We start from the raw sequence: 25,668 nt of genomic DNA, 5'->3' as shown, positions 1-25,668 counted from the left end.
CTGGAGTAGCACTTTCAATTTCTTTCATGTACTTTTCCTTTACATTCCCAATTTGGCTATTTGATGCAAGAGGCCTACCTTTCAGCCTATCTCAGCTTTCAACATGCCTTTCTCACTTAGCTTAATCATTTCTAGCTTTTGATTTAAAGGGAGAGATGTGTAACTCTTCCTTTCACTTGAATACTTAAGAGGCCATTATAGGGTTACTAATTGGCTTAATTCCAATATTGCTGTGTGTCAGGGAATAGGGAAGCCTGAGGAGAGGGAGGGAGATGGGGAACGGCCAGCTGGAGCAGTCACAACACACATTAAGTTCACCATCATACATGGGTGCAGTGGTGCCCCAAAACAATTACAACAGTAACATCAAAGATCACTGGTCACAGACCACCCTGACAAATAACGAGAGTGAAAAAGGTTGAAGTATTCCAAGAATCAGGGAAATGTGACAGAGACACAAAGTAAGGAAATGCTGTTGGAAAAACTGTACTGATAGACTTACTGAACACAGGGTTGCCACAAACTTTCAATTTGTTAAAGAAAACAAAAAAGAAAGAAAAAAAACAGTACCTGTGAAGACAATAAAGCAAAGTACAATAAAAAGAGGTATGCCTGGAAAAAAAAAAAAAGAGGCACGCCTGTACGGTTAGCAACCTGGATCTGTGACTGGCATCTTACGTGGGGGCAGTTTTGTGGTTCTGAGCCCCTAACCTGTGAAATCGGATGCTATCTCCAGGGAGATACGTTCAATTGAGTTGAGTTGTAGGACGCCCAGCTGGTGTTGGAGAATTGCTTGGTGTGGGGAGACACCACACACACACTCTGCCACACACTGGTGACCAAAATTGTTAGGTTTTCCACACTTCCCAAAATGCTAAGAAGCTTTGTGAAGCCTCCCTTCTCTGATCATCTCTTCAACTAATCTGGTTATGTCATATCCAAATGTCACATGGAAGTATGACAGCAATTTGTGTCTATAGTTCTCTGGCTGTGTTATAAATGAAAGAAAGAAGTGAATCATTCAATGTGCTCAACACTTTGCTTATTCCACACCGAGTTTACACCACACCTTCCTGCAAATTGCTCACTACAAACCTCATGTCTACATTCCACTCAAATAATTTTTAAATTAGATTTTACATTTATTATTAATGTAACATGCTGTGTAAGTATACAGGAGCCTGAAAATGGCAATCTAGTACTTGGCTTAAATAATACAAGCACTTGCTGTGATCTTTATCAGTACTCAGCCTTCCTTTATTATGGCTTTTAAAAAACAAATTTTAAAAGTACATGATTCCTTTAGGCTACTGTTTAGGAAAGACTGGAGTAAAACATTTCCAGTAATGAATTAGTTGTATATAGGTTCAGATTAGAAAATGTCAAGCACTGGAAAAAAAATACATTTTAAATTAGCTCAATTTAAATATGGGGCCATTTCATTTAAACATCTGATTTGAATCTTCAGTGTTTCACTCATTTTATGTGTTAATTCCATTATACCAGATCTTACGTTGGCAATTTCTCAAGTGTCCCAGAGAAGATAAAAAAGGAATTCAATTTCTGTCAATTACCTTGTATGTCTTCATGTGACCAGGATGAGAAACTTCTGCTCCCTACATGGCAGTCACGACAGGAAAAGAATTCCCCCAGTCCACCAGCAAGGAACAAATAACACTGTTGTTCAGAATAAGGACTGCATAGCTGGGGATATTCACATTCTGATTCCTTCCAGAGCACTTCATTTCAGCAAACAAGGACTGATTCCTTTCAAAATTCAACTTCAGTTGAAAAACACTGAGGTACAGATAGAGCCACAAATGCAGAGGTTACAGACACGGACAAAAGTGCTCCCAATAAGGTGGCAGGGATCTCAGATGGGGCCTTTCCTTCAATAACAAATGCATTCAGAAGGTTCCGGAGCACGATTCAGTTTTTCTCAAAATGTCATGACACCTTGCTGAATCTTCTTCAATTAGGCCTGCTGAGACCAGAGAAACCGATCACATTTTTCAAGCATGCTTTGTATCAAGGCTCTGAAATCCCAAAGAAAAGAAACAGGCAAATTTAGCTGTCATTGTTCATTCTTTTCAGAAGAAAGGAATAAAAAAGCTGACTGACTCTGTGCATCAAAAGACACAATCAACAGACTGAAAAGGCATCCTGTGAATATGGCATCCTGTCCTATACAATAAGAGAAAATATTTGCAAATCACATATCTGAGAGGTTAATATTGAGAATATGTAAAGAACTCATATGACAAAAAACAAATAATGCAATTTAAAAATGGGCAAAAGACTTGAACAGGTATTTCTCCAAAGATGACATTCAAATGGCCAACGAGCATATGAAAAGATGTTCAACATCAATAATCACTAGGGAAATGCAAATAAAACCACAATGAGATATCACCTCATGCCCATTAGGATAGCTACTATCCAAAAAAAACAAAACAAAAATCAAAACAGAAAAAAACCAGAAAATAACTAGTGTTGGTGGGGATGTGCTATAATTGGTGGGAATGTAAAATGGTGCAGGCTCCATGGAAAACAGTATGGAGGTTCCTCAAAAAATTAAAAATAGAAGTACCATCTGATCCAGCAATTCCACACCTGGGTATACACCCAAAAGAACTGAAAGCAGGGTCTCAGAGATATCTGTAAACTCATGTTCATAGCAGCATTACTCACATTATGCTAAGTGAAACAAGCCAGTCACAAAAAGACAAACACTGTATGATCCCACTTATATCAGGTACTTAGAGTAGTCAAAGTCAGAGACAGAAAGTAGAATGGTGGTTACCAGGGCTTAGGTGGAGGGGAAAGGGGGAGCTGTTGTTTAATGGGTATAGAGTTTCAGTTTTGTAAGTTGAAAAAGTTCTGGAAACTGCCTGCACACTGATATGAATATACTTAACACTACTGAACCAAGTGGTTAAAAACGGTTGGCAGGAAATTTTATGTTATCTGTATTTTACCACAGTTTAAAAAAAACAAAACAAAACAAAACCCTGACTGAGACAATTAGGTATGCGGTACCAATAATAGTCTTAAAGAATTGAGTACACATCAGATTTGGGTATTTACATTAACCTAAACAGTGTTTTGGTGATGACTGTGAACAAAATATTTAACCTCTTTAACCTCTTCTCTTAATCACCTTCATCAACAGAGGAGTCTCTGTTCCCTCATCTATGAATGAGGGGTTGAGACTATGTGATCTCTATAGTCCCGTCCACCTCTGAAAATCTGTGCAATTCTACATTCCCCAGGTGCCTGTGGATAGGGCAGGACAGACATACATTACCTCTGCCTTTTCTCAGCAATCCTCAGGATATCACAGGTTCTGGTAAACTTCTCTGACAGCTCAAGGGTCAAACCACATTCTTGTAGCAGTGACCAGGCCCGGTCTGGGCCCATGACCTTAGCTAACAGGAGTGCCACATTCTCCACATTGATAGGGGAAGGCCCATCGCTGAAGTTCCCATTTGGTGACTTCTGGGGGGCTGGCTTTGTGCTCTTGTTCTGTACCAGGTGTAGGAGAAGCTTCCATTCCTCCACAGTCTCTGGGATCCAACCTACTCAAACACAGAGAAACAATGTGGGCTCTGACCGCTCTTAGCACTCTGCCTGCATACAGGAGAAACCATTCGTGAAAATGTTTCATACCAAAACATAAAAATATTAAAGAATATAATCTCATTACCCCCAATACAGAGTTGTTTTCTGAATATTTGTTGAATAAATAGCTCACGAAAAGGAGAAGCCATAAAATTAGCTCCAACATTCCTTCATTTGCTCACGCAGTAAGTAATTACCCAGGGCACACTGCATACTAGGCACTGAATGTGAATGAGGAACAAACAGACATGATGAGCCCGGCCTGCACTCCTGTGGAACTCATGGTCCAGTAAAGGAGACAGAACTTAGACAAACACATAAATAAATCTATGCTTATAAACTGTGCTAAGTGCTTGCTATAAAGGAAAAGATCAAAGAGCCATTAGAGAGATTGGCAGGTTTGGGTTTTTTTTTTTTTTTTTTTTAAGGATCAGAGAAGGGCTGTGTGAGAAGCGACAGTTAAGCAGAGAGCTGAAAGATGAGACAAGTTTAGTGAGCATGTGCTTGTGGCCCATATGTACACAAATGTGCAGGGAAGGTGTCAGGAATGGAGGGTGAAGGAGCCTGCATTTCTGACAAAGGAAACATGGAAAATGACTCGACACAGGAAGGAACTAGGTGAGTTCAAGGAACTCAAAAAAGGCCTACAATGCACAAAGGTGGCAGTGAGGAGTGAGAATGAGATGATAGGGCCAGGCCATAAGGGAACAGCTTAAGAATCTGGATTTTATTTTGAGTCCAGTGTAAGGGGCTTCAAGGAGGAGAGCCACATAATCCAATTTTTGTTTAAAAGAACCATTCTGAGAGTCAGCAACGTGGTGGAGTGAAAAGCTACCTTTGTCTCTCCCCTTAACCTGCAACCAGTAAAACATCCACAACACAACAAAGGTTCTTGTGTCCGACATACCAAGAAACCAGAGAATTCTCCACATATCTATACAACTAAAGGTGATGGACTGGAACACATAGAAGAGGCAGAACCAGGGAAACAGTAGAGGCGGTGTCTGCTGTCCCAGCCCTCCAGCCCCAGAGAAGCTGACGGTAGCAGGGGAAGCAGTGCACATGACCCCAGCCCCCAGCCCCCCACTCGAAGTAGCAAGCCCATGAATCTTACAACACTGGACAGGGCAGGGCCACCTGAGCAATCCTAGCTATTGCCCCTGCCCCTTCCTCCCCAATAGCAGTGGAACTTGCCACTCAAGGGCTCCTGGACAGGAGGGAGCCCACCATCCTGGTGCACCAGGTGGCAATGCTAGCAACACTGGCAGAAGTAAGGCGACCCTGCAGGTACAGGAAGTGATAATGCAGGCATCGGGCCACACCACAGATGGAGATGGTAGAGGGCACAAAGTGCAGACTCTCAAATATAACCAGAGGCAGCTGACGTAAGAGAAACCCAAAACTTGTGCTATAGCGCCACCTACTGGAAAACAAAAGAAAGGCCTCTAATTTCTAACCTGTTGGATCATTAGAATCAAGCAGAAAGGTGCTTGCTACTTTAAATGTGTGTCAGAGGAACAACTTCATCAAACGCTGTGAAGAACCATAGTGACACTGTACCACAAAAGGAAAATGACAATTCTCCAGAAACCAAACTTAAAGTCACAGAATACTGTGATCTAACTGACAGAGAATTCAAAATAGCTGTCATGAAGAAAGTCAAGGAACTACAAGAAAACTCAGGCAGTTCAATGAACTCAGGAACGAAATTAATGAACAGAGGAATACTTTACAAAAGAGATTAAAACTCTAAAAAAGAAAAACAAATTCTAGAACTAAAGAATTCAATAAATGAGTTGAAGAAAACATTAGAAAGCACTGAAAATAGAGCAGATCACATGGGAGAGAGAATTAGTGAGCTTGAAGATAGAACTCTAGAAATGACACAAGCAGAAGAAGAAAGAAATAAGATATTTGAAAAAATTCTATGAGAACTATCCAACTCCTTAGGAAAGACAACATTAGGGTAATGGGTTTCCCAGAAGGAGAAGAAAGGGAGAGGGGAGCAGAGAGTTTATTTAAAGAAGTAATAGCTGAGAGCTTCCCAAACTGGAGAAGGAACTGGATATACAAGCCCATGAAGCTAAGAGAACACCTAATTATCTCAATACAAAAATACCTTCTTCAAGGGACTTCCTTCCCTGCTGGTGCAGTGGTTAAGAATCCATCTGCCAATGCAAGGGACATGGGTTCATGCCCTGGTCCAGGAAGATCCCACATGCCGCGGAGCAACAAAGCCCGTGTGCCACAACTACTGGTCCTGCACTCTAGAGCCCATGAGCCACAACTACTGAGCCCACCCACCTAGAGCCCGTGCTCTGCAACAACAGAAGCCATCACAATGAGAAGCCAGAGCACTGCAATCAAGAGTAGGCCCCGCTCGCCACAACTAGAAAAAGCCCGCACGCAGCAATGAAGACCCAACGCAGCCAAAAATAAATAAATAAATAAATAAATAAATAAATGTATTTTAAAAAGACCTTCTTCAAGACATATTATATTAAAATTGTTAAAAGTCAATGACAAAGAATTAAGGCAGCCAGGGGAAAAAGGAAGGGTAACCTACAAAGGAACCTCCATTAGGCTATTAACAGATTTCTCAGCAGAAACTCTACAGTCCAGAAGAAAGTGGAATGACATTCTCAAAATACTGAAATATAAAAACCATCACCCAAGAATACTCTATCCAGCAAAGTTATCATTCAGATATGAATGATAAATAAGGACTTTCCCAGACAAACAAAAGCTGAGGAAGTTCATCAACACTAGACCTGCATTTACAAGAAATGTTGAAAGGAGCTCTTTACCAGAAACAAACAAACAGAAAAGAGCAAAGTACACAAATCTTTGAGTAAAGTGATAAGCAGACAGAATCTTTAAACTGCAACTCTTTATCAGAATAGGTTTTTTAAACACTTTACAGCATAAAGGTTAAAGGGCAAAGATGAGTAGAAAAAGTAATTATAGCTACTTCAATTTGGTAACAAACTCACAACATAAAAAGGGATAATTTGAGGCAAGAAAAATACAAAAGGGGGAGAGGAAAAGGGTGGAACTCATATAGGTACATAAAGATAAGATGCTATAAGCAGAAAAAGGACTACTTTATCTATGACATGTTTCATACAAACCCCATGGTAACCACAAAAAATAAATCTAGAGCAAAGACACAAAACATTAAAAAAGAGGAAAGTGAGAAAAACATCATAAAAAAACACCAAAGCAAAATGGCAGGCAGAAATACACGGAAAAAGAAATAATGAAGATATAGAGCAACCAGAAAACGAAAGATAAAATAGCAGTACCAAATCGTCATCTGTCAATAATCATCCTAAATGTAAATGGACTGAATTCACCGATCAAAAGACACAGAAAGGCTGGGTGGATTAAAAACCAAGAGCCAACTGTATGCTGCCTCCAGGAGACTCATCTCAGAGTTTAAGACAATTATAGGCTCAAAGTAAAGAGATGGAAGATGACACTCCAGGCAAATGGCAGCCAAAAGAAAGTGGGTGTAGCCATACTTATATCAGACAAAATAGACTTCAAACCAAAAAAGATAACAAGAGACAAAAGTGGATAGTATATAATGATAAAGGGGATAATTCATCACAAAGACATAATGTTATTAATATATATGCACCTAACACAGGAGCACCAAAATATATAAAACAATTATTAACAGACTTAAAAGGAGAAATTGACAGCAACACAATAATAGTAGGGGAATTTAGCAGCCCACTGACATCAATGGATAGATCATTCAGACAGAAAGTCAACAAGGAAGCAGCAGCCTTAAATGAAACATCAGACTAGATGGATTTGATAGATTTGTACAGAACATTCCATTCAATTGCATCAGAATACACATTCTTCTCAAGTGGACATGGAACTTCCTCAAGGGTAAACCGTATGTTGGGACACAAAACAAATCTCAGTAAATTTAAGAAGACTGAAATCGTATCAAGAATATTTTCCAATTTCTATGAAACTAGAAATCAACTATAAGAAAGCTGGAAAAATTACAAATATGTGGAGACTGAACAACATGCTACTGAACAACTACCAAGTCAATGAAAATCAAAGAAGATATCAAAAGTTACCCAAAGACAAATGAAAATATGACATACCAGAATCTATGGGATGCAGCAAAAGTGATACTAAAAGGGAAATTTAAGCAATACATGCCTACCTCAAGAAACAAGAAAAATCTAAAATAAACAATCTAACCCTGACTAGAAAAAGAACAAATGAAGCCCCAAATCAGTAGAAGGCAGGAAATAATTAAGATCAGAGCATAAATAAATAAAGACTAAAAAGACAATAGAAAAGATCAATAAAACTAAAAGCTGGTTCTTGAGAAGATAAACAAAATTGACAAATCTTTAGCTAGACTCACTAATCTTAGAGAAGGCTCTGATAAATAAAATCAGAAATGCAAGAAGAAAGATAACAATGGATACCACAGGAATAGAAAGGCTTATAAGAGAATAATATGAACAGCTACATGCCAAAAAATTGGACAACCTAGAAGAAATGGACAAATTCTTAGAATCATAAAACCTTCCAAGACTGAATCATGAAGAAATGAAAAATCTAAATAGCCCGATCACTAGTACAGAAATTGAAATAATAATCAAAGCTCCTAAAAAACATGACTCTAGGACCAGATGCCTTCATAGGTGAATTCTACCAAACATTCAAAAGACTTAATACCTATCCTTTTCAAACTCTTGAAGAGAAGGAAATGCTTTCTAACTCATTTTACAAAGCCAACAACATCCTGATACCAAAACCACACAAAGACTCAAAAAAATTACAGGTCAGCATCTCTGATGAACATAGATGCAAAAATTCTCAACAAAATATTAGCAAACCGAATACAATACATAAAAAGAATCATACACCATGACCAAGTGGGATTTATTCCAGGGATGCAAGAATAGTTGTATCCACAATAAATTCACGTGATACACCACATTAACAAAATGAAGGATAAAAACATATAATTATCTCAATATATGCAAAAAAAAAAAAAAAGCATTTGACAAGATTCAACACCCATTTATGATAAAACGAACTTTCAATAAAGTGGGTATAGAAGGAACATACCTCAACATAATAAGGCCATATATGACAAACTCACAACTAATATCATTCTCAATGGTGAAAAACTGAAAGCTAGCCCTCTAAATCAGGAACAAGACAAGGATGCCCACTCTTACCACCCTTATTCAACATAGTACCAGAAGTCCCAGCTAGAGCAATCAGGCAAGAAAAAGAAAAGGCATCCAAATTGGAAAGGAAGAAGTGAAACTGTCACTATTTGTGGATGACATGATTTATACATAGAAAACCCTAAAGACTCCACCAAAGAACTACTAGAAATAATAAAGTTGCAGGGTACAAATCAACATTCAAAAATCTGTTGCATTTCTATACACTAACAATGAGCTAGCAGAAAAAGAAATTAAGAAAACAATTCCATTTACAGTCACAACAAAAAGAATAAAATACCTAGGAACAGATTTAACCGAGGAGGTGAAAGACCTGTATACTGAAAACTATAAGACACCGCTGAAAGAAACTGAAGAAGACACAAATAAATGGAAAGATATTCCCTGCTCATGGACTGGAAGAATTAACATTGTTAAAATGACCATATTGCCAAAGCAATCTATAGATTCAATACAATCCTTATCAAAATCCCAAAAACATTTTTCACAGAAATAAAACAAAAAATTCTAAAATTTACATGGAACCACAAAAGACCCCAAATAGCCAAAACAATCCTGAGCGAAGAGAACAAAGCTGGAGGTATCACACGCCCTGATTTAAAACTATATTATAAAGCCACAGTAATCAAAACAGCATGGTAGTGGCAGAAAAACAGATACATATATCAATGGAACAGAACTGAGAGCCCAGAAATAAACCCATACATATATGGACAATTAATATACAACAAAGGAATAAGGAACATCCAATGGAGAAAGGATAGTCTCTTCTATAAATGGTGTTGGGGACACTGGACAGCCTCATGCAAAAAAAAATGAAAGTAGACCACTACCTCACACCATACACAAAAATCAACTCAAAATGGATTAAAGACTTAAATGTAAGATCCAAAACCATAAACTCCTAGAAGAAAACATAGGCACGACACTCTCTGACATCAGTCCTAGGAATATCTTTCTAGCTAGGTCTCCTCAGGCAAGGGAAACAAAAGCAAAGATAAACAAATAGGACTACATCAAACTAAAAAGCTTCTACACAGCAAAAGAAACCATCCACAAAATGAAAAGATGACCTATTGAATTGGAGAAGATATTTGCAAATAATATATCCAGTAAGAGGTTAATAACCAAAAATACATAAACAACTGGATGAAAAAATGGGCAGAGGAACTGAATAGACATTTTCCCAAAGATGACATACAGATGGCCAAGAAGCACATGAAAAGATGTTCCACATCACTAATTATTAGGGAAATGCAAATCAAAACCACATGGGAGGACTTCCCTGGTGGCTCAGTGGTTAAGAATCCGCCTGCCAATGCAGGGGACACGGGTTCGATCCCTGGTCCAGGAAGATCCCACATGCCGCAGAGCAACTAAGCCTGTGAGCCACAGCTACTGAGCCTGCACTCTAGAGCCTGCGAGCCACAACTACTGAAGCCCGTGCACCTAGAGCCCGTGCTCCGCAACAAAAGAAGCCACAAAAATGAGAAGCCTGTGCACCGCAACAAAGAGTAGCCCTTGCTCGCTGCAATTAGAGAAAGCCCATGTGCAGTAACGAAGACCCAACGCAGCCAAAAATAAATAAAAAATAATAAATTTATATTTAAAAAACCCACATGAGATATCACCTCACACCTGTCAGAATGGCTATCATCAAAAAGTCTACAAATGTTGGCAAGGATATGGAGAAAAGGGAACCCTGTGCACTGTTGGCGGGAATGTAAGTTGGTGCAGCCACTGGGGAAAACAGCATGGAGGTTCCTCAAAAAGCTGAAAATAGAACTACCATATGATCCAGCAATCCCACTTCTGAGTATTTATCCAAAGAATATGAAAACACTAATTGGAAAAGATATATGCACCCCTATGTTCACTGCAACATTATTTATAATAGCCAAGATATGGAAGTAACCTAAGTGCCCATCGATAGATGAATGGATAAAGAAGATGTGATACACACACACACACACACACACACACACACGTAATGGAATACTTCTCAGCCATAAAAAAAAAGAAGAAATCTTGCCATTTGTGACAACATGGATGGACCTTGGGCATATTATGCCAAGTGAAGTAAGTCAGACAGAGAAAGACAAACACCATATGATCTCACTCATTTGTGGAATACAAAAACAAACAAAAACAAAATAAATGAACAAACCAAACAAAAACAAACATGTAGATGCAAAGAACAAAGTAGTGGTTACCAGAAGGGATGGAGTGGGGGCAGGGTGAAATGGGTAAAAGGGAACAAACACGGTGACAGATGGAAACTAAATTTTTAGTGGTGAGTACACTGCAGGGTATACAAAAGTGGAAATATAATGTTGTACACATAAAACTTATATAATGTTATAAACCAATGTTATCTCAATAAAAATTTTTTTAATTAAAAAAAAAAGAACCATTCTGGCGGCTCTAAGGAAAATCGGTTAAAGATGGGCAAGAATGGAAACCAGAAGGCCAATTATAAAGTTATTGCAGTAACCAGGCAAGTAGCTGGGATCAGAATGACCGTGGTGGAGCCAAAGAAAGTAGATAGATATGAGATATATATTTGGCAGCAAAAGCAACATTCTTTGAAGTGAAATATAAGTTAGGAGAGAAAAATGTCAAGAAAAGACTCCCATTTAATACACCAAGGGTAAGAATAGCTATTATTATTATATTAACAAAATATTAAGAGTACTTTTATCTGGGTGGGAAGAATTTTAGGTGATATCTTCTTCATTCTTCCTAGATTTTCCATTTTTTTCTATAACAAACATCATGTTGTAACTTTAAAAGCATAAACCATTTATATCTTAACTTTTCTGGTTATTTTTCCAAAGTGAACACATCTATAGTTCTACAAAACCATGTGACCCTCTTGTTTCATGTTTGAAACAAAGATGATTCAGTTATTATTGCTGTAACTGTGACACCTGAGGCTATCTCTTTGCCAGTCATCTGGTTTCTTTGCTTGGTTGTAACTTTTCTTCTTCTACAGAAATAGGGCTGAAAAAGGCTGTAGATCACACTGCTAGATGAAGGATCCTGATGTCATGCTGCTGGCATCTCTGCTTGAGATGAATAAAGTAACACTACAAAACAGACCAAGACCACCTCTCTGAGTGCAGGATGAACTCTCAGACTTCAGAAATCAGTGTGTCAAAGTCCTGGCCTCCTGACTGCCATTTTATCTGTATTGAATTCACGAAAATTAAAAAAACAAAAACAAAAACAAACCCTAAGTACCTGTAAAGGCTTAGGAAAATCTGACTGCTACTCTAAGTTCATCTTAATGATCTCTAACTTTGGGCTGTGTAAAATGGCAACATGATGCAGATCAAAAAACCTGAGCACAAGCTTTAGAGATGGTCAGACCTGGCCTGAACACCAGCTCCAGCATTAACTAGTTGTATGACTGTGGGGAAACTAATTATCCTTTTTCTGGGCCTCAATCATAACTTTTTAAAAATCGAAATAATAGTAACTATCCCACAGGTTTAATATCTCATTTAAACAGCATATGGAAAAGCATCAGGTATCAATATAATGCCTCACACGGTAGGCACTCGTGAAACAGAAAAGTTGCCTGTAGTTTATTTCTAGTTATGATTTCATGGTATACCAAGTAGTACAGATTAAAAAAAAAAAAAACTCCAAAAATGTGACAGCTAGCTAGAATAACATAAATGATCATTGAAATATTTAGCAAATTTCTTCATTGAATAGTCTGTAGTGACTTCTAAAATACTGTAACCAAGAATAACCGATTGGGATTTACATACCATTGTCCCCTTCCATCAGGCTCATATCATTCAGATACACAATATTCGTGAAGGCCTCTCTTCTTCTCCCCAGCTCCAAACAGAGGATAAGATATCCAGGCCAGAAACTTGAAAGAGACCAAAGTTGGAGAGAGGAATAAAAGGCAGTGAATTTATCTGGAGCTGTGTGGTCCAATACTGTAGATATTAGCCACATGTGGCTACTTACATTTAAATTAAATAAAATTTAAAAGTCAGTTCTTCAGTTGACCAATACATATTTCAAGTACTTAATGGCCACATGTGACTAGTGGCTACCATACTGGACAGCGTGATAGAATATTTCCACTGCCTCAGAAAATTCTATTAGACAGCCCTGATCTAGAGCATTTAAGAAAAAAAATAAAGCTAGTGATAAATACTAACATTTGAGGCCAAGCCCCAATTATGAGACATTTAAGCTTATATACTTCACAAACTTTAAGGTTCAATAACAAACTAGCATATTTCTTCCCCAAGTATGCAAACTTTGTAAGTTCTCCTTGACTCTTCCCCTTCCTTCATTTGCTATACCCAGTATCTACAGGTCCCACTGCATTTTCCTTTGAAATGTGCCATTAGATGTGCTCCTTCTGCTGACCTAGAATCAATTTGATCATACCTGAATTACTGCACCAGCTTCCTAGCTGGCCTTCCTTTCTCGTCTCCAATCTTTCTCATGTATGAAACCAGAAATGATCTCCAGAAACCTCCATTTTATCCTGTCATTTTTGTACCTAAAAGGGTCTCTGCTGATAACTAAATTCTTCTAACCACCTTTCAAGGTCCTATATGATCTCATGACCCACAACCTAGCCAGTCTCATCCCTCATTATCAGTGAACAAATATGTACCAAGTGCCTACCACTTTATGAATTATGCATAATGAGGGAAAAGCAAGACACATGTCCCTATCTCCAAAAGACTGTAATCCAGGTAAAGCCATAAGATAACATCTTCAGGCCATGAATAACTGACGAATATGTGGTACAGATAAAAAGCAATGTCAGTTTTTCATGGCTTTGCTCTTGCTGTTTCTCTCACTTGACTTGCCCTCCTCCTGGCTCCTGTTTGAATACAAATCCTACCCAGGCTTAGGGCTTACCTCAAAGTCTCACCTCCTCCCTGAGTCCTTCACCAGCCATTCTACCAAGCCCATTCTGATCTCTCCCTTCTCCGAAACTGTATCAATTATAACTTGTATCACACAGTCTGGTGCTTAATTAAATAAACCTGAGAACCGGGGCTAACAACTAAGCAAAAGGGGGAGAGAGGAATGAGCAAGGACCAGTCTCTTCCACACACAAAATAAAATACACTCAAAATTTAAGACAAAAAAAGATGTTTATTATCACTTAAAACAAAAAGTCACCTTTATGTAGCAAAAAAAAAAAAATCCCAAATGACAAAGCATATCCGTTCAGGCCCCTAACTACAAAGTTACTAACTAAAATGATTCTAATCCTAACTTCAGCTTCTAGGAAAATTCTCACTTACCCATGAGACCTACAGATGTCAGTCACTTTCTCTTTTGTTGTAAAATCTGCAGGAAGTTTAATTAGATGAAGGATTAGCTGACTGTAACCCCAGGAAAACAAGTGGGAATGAGGCCTGAAAAATGAAAAAAAATCAGTAAATTAGACAGGAAATAAACTCTACAAAAATGCTTATTCGTCAGCTGATACGTAAGATCAGAGTTTAATTACATTTTTTCCATTATTATATTTTTCAAACATTTCTACTTGGCCTTTGAAAAATTAAAATAGCTATTTTTCCAATGACAAATACCTGTTTATTTTTTTTTAATTATATATTTTAGTAATCAAAAGAAAGAAGCTCATAATTCCATCACTCACAGATAGCCATTTTATATCCTTCCAGACCTTTTTCTCTAGGCATATAAAATAGGCATTTTGGGAGCTTTTAAAAAGTTTCTCCTGGAGGAAAACACAAGGAATATTTCTGATAGATTACAAGTAACAGTGTGTATTTTTTATGAATTTTTTTTTTAAAAAATCCTAATCAGGGACTTCCCCAGTGGTGCAAAGGTTAAGAATCCGCCTGCCAATGCAGGGGACACGGGTTCAATCCCTGGTCCGGGAAGATTCCACATGCCGCGGAGCAACTAAGCCCATGCTCCACAACTACTGAGCCTGCAAATCTAGAGCCCGTGAGCCACAACTACTGAGCCCATGTGCCACAACTACTGAAGCCCACGCTCCTAGAGCCCATGCTCCTCAACAAGAGAAGCCACCGCTCACCACAACTAGAGAAAGCCCGTGCGCAGCAACGAAGACCCAATGCAGCCAAAAAATAAATTAATTAAAAGTTTTTAAAATGTACTAGAAAAGCTTTAAAAAAAGAGTCAAAGTTAAAAAAAAAATCCTACATCAGGTTACATCTAAAAATCCCTTGGCAAATTTCTAGGAAGAAAACACACACACACACACACACACACACACACACACACACACACAATTTTCTAACAATTTTCTTCTAACACAGGTTTAGTCACCAAGGTCTCTTATGTTGGTCCATGAAAAGAGTTTCAGTAGCCCAGTTTAATTCTCTGCAATCATGTGCAAAATTTTGTATGAATGTGCATTTTTCTGAGAGGAATCATCAGATTCTTAGAGGGTCTGTGATTCAAAAAATGTTCAGAACCACTAAGCAGTACACTCAATCTGATTACTACCATGACTTGAGTCAGTCGCTTCCATAGCTATTCCTGAAGTAAGCCCAGAATGCTATATGTGAATAAACTGGTTCCATTCCAAAGGAGCAGCAGAGCTTAGAAACAGGACTCCTTCTATACCTGGGGTCTCCTTCATCGTCCATAGTGCTGGTGCTTGGGGGAGCATCATGGGACACTGCCAACAGCAGCCAATCCAATCTTAAAGACTCTGGTTGTAGGAGGGACTCAAGGAAGAATGACCTAAGAGAAAGTTGGGGAAAAAAATCACCAATATTCATGCTGAGAAAGGAAAGATAAAATGTGCAGATGTTAAGAAAATGTTATTAAGGGATCAAGACAGTGGATGAAATAACTTGAAAACTCTTCTGCTACAAAATGTATAGAAATGCTGGTGAAAATATAATAGCCTTTTAACTGAACAGTTGAGCTTCAAGATAATAAGGAAAATACCAAGGGGCCAAAAAAAAAAAAAGGAGAAATAAATACCAGTATAGCAAATGTGAACCAATCAGAAGAAACAGAGGGGGGAAGTTGTCATTCTCAATAACCAAAGGACATGTGTGTTCACTGCCATGTGGAGATAGGAAGTGAGGCCTCAGCCCAAAGAAGTTAAGAGCTGTAACTGAGATCCACCCACAAAAAGCTGAGATATATCACCAACAAAAAGGTGGCAGCAAATCCACTCACTGGCAGAGACAACAAGGAAGCTTATCTGTCTTAGCATAGGCCTTGAAGCGGAGTTTAATTTTACACTGTTGATCTGAGAATCTCTGAGAGGGAGAGAGGGAGGAAAGAGAAGTGTGGGTTATGTGCACATTTGTGGTGTGTGCTGTGAATTGTGAAAGAATGGAACACAACTGCCAAAATCCTCCTCTTCCATAGCAGGTGCCTCAATCCTGTGGCAGTTAATAGTATAAATGTTCCAACTGCTTATACTAGAGAAACAGTGCCCTATCAAAAGAGAGTCCAAAAAAAAAAGGAGGGTCCGCAAATATTCTCTCCTTCTCACCGTTGATCTTCAGGCCTTGATTTTACCAGACTGTCTAAATAAGCCAAAAACTGAGCAGGATGATGATGACAAAGTTGCATGACATCTGAAGGCAAAATGGATGGATAAAACCTGATTAAGGATCGAAGGGCAGATTCTCCAAATTTCTCATACAATCTGCATTTAAAAACAAAACATGTTAGTCTCCAACTTCAGTAAGATAATATAACTTGGTTACATTATCTATGTATTTATTAGAAATGAAAATAAATATACTAACAAGAAGCTGCTCAACATGTAACGGAGTAAAACTTTACAGACTGAGACAAAGAAAATGTCTGTGCTTTAGTTCACATAAACAACATACAAGACCACTCACCGGGTAGCATAAGCAATCAACAAAGGACTGTCAAAAGAGACCAAGTCATCCAATAACTTTAATCTTGTTGGAAGGTCTCCTTCTTCCATCTTTATATATGTAGGATTGGAACTTGCCATTTCTAAAAGACAAAGCACACCCCTTTCCCTTCATCTCATAGCGGTAAATATTTTATTCATGAACACATTAATCAACAATCATTAGTCATGCACCTACTGTGTGCAAGTCCCAACATTTGTAAAGCATCATAGGAGAGACAAAAACAGAACAAGAGACAACCTCTGCTTTTAAGAACTTTAAAATCAAATTGCATAATCAAGACAGTATGGCACTGGCACAAAAACAGAAATATAGATCAGTGGAACAGGATAGAAAGCCCAGAGATAAACCCACACACATATGGTCACCCTATCTTTGATAAAGGAGGCAAGAATACACAGTGCAGAAAAGACAGACTCTTCAATAAGTGGTGCTGGGAAAACTGGACAGGTACATGTAAAAGTATGAAATTAGAACACTCCCTAACACCATACACAAAAATAAACTCAAAATGGATTAAAGACCTAAATGTAAGGCCAGACACTATAAACTCTTAGAAGAAAACATAGGCAGGACACTCTATGACATAAATCACAGCAAGATCCTTTTTGACCCACCTCCTAGAGAAATGGAAATAAAAACAAAAATAAACAAATGGGACCTAATGAAACTTCAAAGCTTTTGCACAGCAAAGGAAACCATAAACAAGACGAAAAGACAACCCTCAGAATGGGAGAAAATATTTGCAAACGAAGCAACTGACAAAGGATTAATCTCCAAAATTTACAAGTAGCTCATGCAGCTCAATATCAAAAAAACAAACAACTCAATCCAAAAATGGACAGAAGACCTAAATAGACATTTCTCCAAAGAAGATACACAGATTGCCAACAAACACATGAAAGAATGCTCAACATCATTAATCATTAGAGAAATGCAAATCAAAACTACAATGAGATATCATCTCACACTGGTCAGAATGGCCATCATCAAAAACTCTAGAAACAATAAATGCTGGAGACAGTGTGGAGGAAAGGGAACTCTCTTGCACTGTTGGTGGGAATGTAAATTGATACAGCCACTATGGAGAACAGCATGGAGGTTCCTTAAAAAACTACAAATAGAACTACCATATGACCCAGCAGTCCCACTACTGGGCATATACCCTGAGAAAACCATAATTCAAAAAGAGTCATGTACCAAAATGTTCATTGCAGCTCTATTTACAATAGTCAGGACATGGAAGCAACCTAAGTGTCCATCGACAGATGAATGGATAAAGAAGATGTGGCACATATATACAATGGAATATTACTCAGCCATAAAAAGAAATGAAATTGAGTTATTTGTAGTAAGGTGGATGGACCTAGAGTCTGTCATACAGAGTGAAGTAAGTCAGAAAGAGAAAAACAAATACTGTATGCTAACACATATATATGGAATCTAACGAAAAATAAAAAAAGTCATGAAGAACCTAGGGGCAAGACGGGAATAAAGACACAGACCTACTAGAGAATGGAGTTGAGGATATGGGGAGGGGGAAGGGTAAGCTGTGACAAAGTGAGAGAGTGGCACGGACATATATACACTACCAAACGTAAAATAGATAGCTAGTGGGAAGCAGCTGCATAGCACGGGGAGATCAGCTCAGTGCTTTGTGACCACCTAGAGGGGTGGGATAGGGAGGGTGGGAGGGAGGGAGATGCAAGAGGGAAGAGATATGGGAACATATGCATATGTATAACTGATTCACTTTGTTATAAAGCAAAAACTAACACACCATTGTAAAGCAATTATACTCCAATAAAGATGTTAAAAAAAAATCAAATTGGGAGGCAAAGCATATTGGAAGTTTTAAACAAGATAAAGGAACAGATAACCAATACATGACTATTACCATTGAAAATGTGCCCTTTAGGGCTTCCCTGGTGGCGCAGTGGTTGAGAGTCTGCCTGCCAATGCAGGGGACGCGGGTTCATGCCCTGGTCTGGGAGGATCCCGCATGCCGCGGAGCGGCTGGGCCCGTGAGCCATGGCCACTGAGCCTGCGCATCCGGAGCCTGTGCTCCGCAACGGGAGAGGCCACAGCAGTGAGAGGCCGTGTACCGCAAAAAAAAAAAAAAGAAAATGTACCCTTTATATATGTAATATATGTATTACATATATAAGCTATTATATATGCAAGCTAATATATATATAAGCTATATTTCTACCATCAATGCCAAATTCTTCAGTTTTTTTCTAGAACTGATATCCCTAATCAATCTTTTGGAACAAAATTAGTTAATTAAATTTAATTAAATTAACTTAAAAATATTTTACCTATTTTTAAAAAACATCAGTTATAGCAAATCTTCCTCCAAAGGAAGATCTGACTTTGGGGAATAGCCGAGTCATTTAAAGCCAAGTGTGTAAATAAAGTGAGTGAAGATCTAGTTAAAACTACTTGTAGTTAAAAAATATGTTTACATATATATGAATCTAAAGTAAAATGAGTTTTTTCAAGAAGTTTTCAACTAGCTCTGAAGATAAATCCCAAAGAACAGTTCCAAAGCTGTTTTCATGATTACAACATCATTAGAAGAGTAGAACCTGTTCAATAGACCATTTCTAAAGAGCCGAACCTTCAATTTCCGATATATTTGTTTAAAAAAAATATCAATTTTTCCCAGTTTCATTATTTCCAATCTGACTGGGTCAGACAGTAAGTATTTAAAGGGATTTAGAGGAGAAGGCCATCATTTAGAGCATATGAAGTGAGGGAAAGCTTTATGATTGGATGGGCGCTAAGCCAAACTTATCCCCTTAAATTCAATTTGGAAGCAGCTGCATCATCTCAAACACCCACCACACTTGCTCCAGCCAGCTCTGGCAATAAGTTAACCACTCAGGTTGATGAAGTGGTTATTTTTTTTTTGCTATTTTCCTGTAACCAAGGTTGGGTACAATCACATAATAGAGACAGATATAGCAAATTTCCAGTAAGTAATATCAAACATTTGAACTTATTTGAAAAGAAATAACTCTTCTTACTTCAACATAAAAGACAGTCTACCTCAATTCAGAAAAAGAAGCTGAAATCATTTCTTATGCTTTTAACTGCTAAATGTGAATTGAGGCAGAACTGTAACCATAGATCCTTGTTTCTAGAAACCTTAAAGCTCTTTAAGTCAGATAATATAAAAATGTATCTCTACTTGTGACTACTCACTTTTGGTAATGAATGAAAAGTTTGCTTAGAGTCTACATCAATTATTAGAAACATGACATCTGTTATTCAGAGTTTTGAGTTAAGAAAATCCACCTGTTCAAAAACATGGGACTATGTAGTAGAAAGGGCAGGCATGGCCTCTAGGGTATGAAAGCTGGTGTCTACATGAGGATGACCAACAGTGTGACCTTCAATCAAGTGTGAAGTAGAGGCTGCTGACTGCCCACCAAAATCTCTGAGGCAGACATGCAAGCTCCTGACCCATGTCCATCCTCTTCCTTCTAGACACCTGGAGAGGTCATTTCCCAGACTCCTTTGCAGTTAGGTGGGGCCATGAGATAGAATTCTCACCAACAGAAGAGATGTAAGCCACTACCAGGCCACACCTCCCTGTAAGAGCCTGTCTGCCTCTTCCACATGCTTCCCCCTGGACATAGCAACCCAGTCTTAATCATCAGCCCTAAGGGAGGATAGAGACCAAAAAAATGGAAGGAACTTGGAACCCTGAGTTACCACATGCAAGAGAGCTGCCCACTGACCTGGAACATCTGTCCTGGGCTGATATATGAGCAAGAAATAAACTACCATATCTGAGTTATTATATTGTATCTGAGTTATTACGAGATATTACAGAAGTTTAGCCTACTCAGCTATTATAATCTCTCTGTGCCTCAGTTTCCTTACTTATTAAACAGAATAACACCATCTACTCCAAAGTGTTGTAAGGATGAAATGAAAGAATGCTGGCAAAGTGTTTAGCATATTATCTGGCACTTGGTGAGTACCCAATAAATGGTATATATTATCTCTATATTAGTAAGTTACAAGAGGGATTTTCTGGTTTTCATATATCTGCACTTATAAAATTTTACTTAAACCCAACTTCTCCAACATTGCTGTATCATTTTCTGAATGACTGTGAGAGAAATAAAACTAGCTTCTTATAATAGTTGCAAGAACTATTACAAATTAAATTGAGTTGTAAATCAACTATACTTCAATTAAAAAAAAAAGTGAGCAATCTCAACAGAAAAAAAAAAGCAACAAAAGACTAAATTGAGTGGAAAACTGAAGGGATGGTTGACCAGAACAGAGGTGATTTTCTACTTAAATCTTCTTCTTTAAACTCAAAAATGCCAAGATGCTACTGTCCTCTATTGGTAAGGCAATCTGATTATTACCTTTCAATCCTTCAATAAAAGTATCCCAAACACAAGGACTGTTAGTATAACTCAGCTTGATGCTCTCCTTTGCTCTTTTCAAGTCCAGAAGAAAAAAGTACTTCTTTAGGAACTGACAAGCCAGAATTTCAGGAGAGCACTGTTGCAAAGTGTGGTCTACATGTCTACTTGCACTTTTGATCTCAGAATTCAATACATTCAGTTCCAAACACAATGTTGTCACTTCAGCCAGGTCCTTCTGAAGACTGCCTGGTATACTGCATGGAGAACATACTTGAAAAATGTCATCATCCAGGGACTCCCTCAGACTATTTACAGAGTCACACGCTGCTTGATCAACCGTTTCTTCATTGCCTAAAGAGCTCCTTTTTTCTTTTTCATCTTTTTCGTCTAATATTCCCTTTTTTGACTCATCAAGCAATAGCATACCCTGGTTTGATTCCATGGATGAGTTGCCAGTATCTGAAATGCCTGAAAAGTCCTTCATGGCAAATGTTTTTTCTAACTGTGAAAGCCACTCCTGTAAAACCATTTTCAGAGACTGTGGTTCAAACAATACCAGTGGGTCCTGTAGCTTGGTCCTATATAAGACAGACAAGTAAGAAATTTATGTTTTATGTGCTTTTTCAAAAACAAATTGTTTCATGCTAAATAAGCCTAACAGATACAACATTACTTATCCAGAATAAATGTTACTTTTCAACTCTTTAAATAACAATTATCTCAGTAGCAAGACAACAACACAGAGAACATTACCTTTGTATTAATTCATGAATTTCAATTCCAAATGAAACTGCCTCTGCCCCACACTGTCTCAGGACCACTACTAATGATCTCAAAAAGTCATTCCCACTCTCTATAAAACTTTCTCACCCATAAATACTCACATTGCTTCTGCTGTTGCCATTCTGAGCTCTTGAAACTTGTCCTCTTCTGGAGGTTGACTAGTTACTTCTTCTTTTCCCCTAGAGAAGTGTGAGAAGAGTTAAAGGGGATTAGAACCTTCTTGGGCAAATATTTCTAAGTGCTCACTAAGTGGTAGGTATTGTACTTAATGATACATGAAACAAACAGATGAGTATAAAAAATGGTCCATGGCTTCAAGATGAGTAAGTTCAAGTCAGAGTAAGCCCTAGTCAGAAAGAAAGGCAAGAAAACAACTGTAATATAAAAAAGAATAGAATGAATGCTAAAGAGCAGCACAAGCACTGTGATCCGAAAGCACAGAAAAAGGAATAATTATTCTGACTAGGCAATCACGAGAAGCTTTCCTGAGGAGGTGTATTTGCGTTAGGAAAAATGGGGGGAAAATACTGCAGGTGGGAGAAACAGCATGAAGAAAAGTAGTGAGGTGTACACACCCACTTCTCTGACATGACTAGAATTTAGAGTGCTTAGAAAGACGTGGTTGGAAATGAAGCTGGAAAGGTGGGCTAACGTCAGACTGAGGGCTGCCTTAAATGCCACAGCACTATCTACACTTTTTTCCCGATATACATACGGATTCATAACTAAGTTACTCTAAGGGTAACACACCTTTTTTCTCATCTGAATGTCCAGTCAGTATACACTGGCCCTGTGGGTCTATCTCAATTCCTGTGTGAGTGCTGAGCTTGCCTGCCTCCAATGCCCAGATCCCCTGAATTATGAGAAAAGGCAGAGACCAGATGGACAAGATACTTCACACTGTGCCAGACCAAGGGCTCTGCTACAACTCCACTACATAAGGACTATGCCACCAGCATACCATAGGAAGGCACGTGACGACATTAATGCCAATGCTCTCATCTTACAGGCCAGAGGGCGTCACCAACGTCACATGCTAGTCAGAAGCAGAACCAGAACAAGGCCTATATCCTTGGTCATCCTACTCTTACTCTAATACTCCTTCTCTAACATTGCAGAAGTTTGAAGAGATTTGGAGGTGAGGGAAGTTGTTCAGGGGAAAGATGGAAGAAGAGGTGCTAAATTAAAATTCTGATCAACAGACTTGTTATGGGTTGATGTAATTTTCCAACACTTACTCTGTGGTATTCAGTTTTTATAAGCTATGCAAATAATCTACAATGAACAGAGTCATACATGTGTCTTCTTCAAGACGACATGGTTTATGGCTCTCTTCAAACCGACAATTGTATCCTCTAGAATTTACACAGATTTCTCTGCAATGGCTTACTCAGTGTCTTCCTCCTTTGGGCAAGTGACTGGACCCACATCCTCTTCACATGACTGCTCATCACACCTGGGTTCTGGTCTCACTTTCAGATCAGGGCTCGTATGAAGGGTGCCAATCTTCTCAGTAGTTTTACGCACAAAGCTAGAAACGCTGGAAGTCAAATACCAATAAACTAATATGAAAAGAATCTCATTACTGCCAAGAATGAAAATTTCAGTATCTGAGTTCTCTATGTTCCTGTCAGTCCCTGAAGGCAACTTGGACTTAGCAAGTCTTTCTTTACTTGCTATAAAGAAAGACTCTTTATAGCAACTTCCTTAATCAATCACATATTTCACATAAGGCCCATGTAAAATTTATAATAAGGATTTACTTCATTTACTAAACTACTCTGATTCAATCCTAAAGAAAAGGTCTTTAATTGCCGCTGTGCCTGCAATGTTTCTGTTTACTTAGGCAAAGAAGGCCATGTGAAACCTGCCCCATCCTAGCCAAAGAATTTCTTCAGGAAACTCAGCTGCTGATTTGTCACAATATATCCTTTGAAAAAGCAAAATTTTTATCCAGTAAAACTCCCATTAGCAGTGAAGGAGCTACAGAAGTCTTCTCTTTCAAACTTAAATGTCTTTTTTTTTTTTTTTTACAGAAATCATTAGTATATTCATAATACAGGGACTCAGTGACACATTGTATAATTATTAAGTTATAATTATGAAGACTTTATCCTATTATGGTAAAACGTTTAAGTGGAAAAACTTGGACATAAATTCATGTAAGTCAATTCTGGGCCCATGGAGTAGCTAGAAAGACTTCTGAAGAGTCTTCAATTCTGAGCCCAAACTGAGAAATGATTAAGTTAAGAAATGACTAATGATATATGGAAATTGTTCCTATCAGGGATGAGGAAAAAACATTTTTTAACTTTTGCTCAGCCTGAGGGAGAAAAAAAACACATTTGTAACAACTCAAATATCCAGGTACTCAAACAAAGAGGGAAGATAAATTCCCCCAAGATTGAAATGAGAAGTAAATGGCTTTGTATAACAGGCTATATGAGGAATAATCTAGAGACTTTCTTTTTCCTCATTTAAAATGTCTTTCCATTCTCAGCGCAAAAGTGCCTAACATGACAACTGAAGTAAAACCAGAAGTGGGATTAAATGACAAGACTAATGAGTTTACCTTTCCTTGACAGCCTGAAGAGACACAAGAGGAGATGGAGAACGAAATGACAGTGGAATGCCGAAGGGGAGAAAAGTTTCATTCTTATCTGTCTCAAACATCACTGAAGCGTGTGAAACATTGTCTGATGAATGGAATTGGGGAGAAAAAACAAAATCTAATCACATGAAGAGTTTTTTAATCTTTAAAGAAATTCTGAAATGAATGAAGCAAAGGAAATGAAGGATTCAATACCAAAATCACAACTGACCCAAATACAAATGAGTGGAACACAGGTTTTACAAGAAGCATGGGATGGTCCACATATAAAACACTTGGACAGGTACCTTCATTTTTCCTACTAGCCCTGAATCCCCACAAGTCAGAAAGGAAGCTTAGAGTCTCTATTAATCTCAAAAGTTCGGTCACAGGAGTACTTGAACATCGAAAAGTGAAGGCAATGACCCCCAAAACTGTAGTAATTTTTCATTCCGAATGGAAAATAATTTGGTTAGGATAAAATCGTTCCACTCTTTTGGTTAATGACCTCCTTTCTTAACCTTTCCAGCACTTTGATGCATGATAATAATTAGGTAATTTACCAATGTTAGCCTAAACAGGAGGGGAAAAAAACCCCAACTAAACATAAATCCATTCTTCTAATGGTGAACTGATCAATAGGTCTGGATGGAAAGTCTAACAACTTAATAAAAATTATTAACACCTTGTAGAAAACTCTATGCATGAGATAATCTTGGCAAACGAAGTCACAGAAAATAACTGCTTCACATCAGCAACCAATAAAAGACACATTCCTTACCTTCATTTCCGTGTGAACCACAACACTGATCTGGTTGGTCCTCTTCTTGATGTGAGGTGAATTCTTTAAGTCTCTCATCTTCTGAGAGGGTTTGGCTGTGAAGGGAACAAGAGTCTTCATCTGACTGACTGCCTCTTCTACTATTAATGATACGATAAATACCAGAGTCCAAGATGCTGAAACTTTCCTAAAAAGAAAAAGAATTAAAGAAAAGTTAAACATTTATAACACGATATAGCTTTTTAAGAGAAAAATAAACACTAAAAGCAACAAGTCATTAACGACAATTATGGCTTATTAGAACAAAATGGTGAGCAAGGTCTAGGCTCCTGGCAGCCAGGTCCCTCTCACCTGCTCATGGCAT

At 38.1% G+C, this 25,668-nt stretch overlaps 1 protein-coding gene across 6 annotated transcripts in view; it reads right to left on the bottom strand.

Moving 5' to 3' along the window:
• Positions 1–1,228: 1,228 nt before the first annotated feature.
• Positions 1,229–25,668, bottom strand: part of HPS5 (HPS5 biogenesis of lysosomal organelles complex 2 subunit 2) — a 44,787-nt gene continuing 20,347 nt past the window's right edge. For 4 of the 6 annotated variants that reach the window (XM_027115242.1, XM_027115243.1, XM_027115245.1 and 1 more), the window contains exons 12-23: positions 25,305–25,491; positions 24,506–24,629; positions 23,324–23,473; positions 22,035–22,112; positions 21,148–21,728; positions 16,718–16,838; positions 16,360–16,515; positions 15,471–15,590; positions 14,153–14,266; positions 12,638–12,744; positions 3,308–3,578; positions 1,229–2,036 (exon numbers count right to left, since the gene is read on the bottom strand). In XM_027115242.1, coding sequence (XP_026971043.1) covers positions 1,976–2,036; positions 3,308–3,578; positions 12,638–12,744; positions 14,153–14,266; positions 15,471–15,590; positions 16,360–16,515; positions 16,718–16,838; positions 21,148–21,728; positions 22,035–22,112; positions 23,324–23,473; positions 24,506–24,629; positions 25,305–25,491 — 2,070 coding nt within the window. In that variant the 3' untranslated portion in view covers positions 1,229–1,975. The remainder of the gene's footprint in view (positions 2,037–3,307; positions 3,579–12,637; positions 12,745–14,152; positions 14,267–15,470; positions 15,591–16,359; positions 16,516–16,717; positions 16,839–21,147; positions 21,729–22,034; positions 22,113–23,323; positions 23,474–24,505; positions 24,630–25,304; positions 25,492–25,668) is intronic. The other 2 variants (XM_027115247.1, XM_027115246.1) reach the window with 2 other exon arrangements.

This window comes from Aethalodelphis obliquidens, unplaced genomic scaffold (genome assembly GCF_003676395.1).
Source record: "Aethalodelphis obliquidens isolate GAN/ISIS:26980383/991018 unplaced genomic scaffold, ASM367639v1 scaffold14, whole genome shotgun sequence".
NCBI classification, from domain to species: Eukaryota; Metazoa; Chordata; class Mammalia; order Artiodactyla; family Delphinidae; genus Aethalodelphis; species Aethalodelphis obliquidens.
This window is presented reverse-complemented; position numbering and strand designations above follow the sequence as displayed.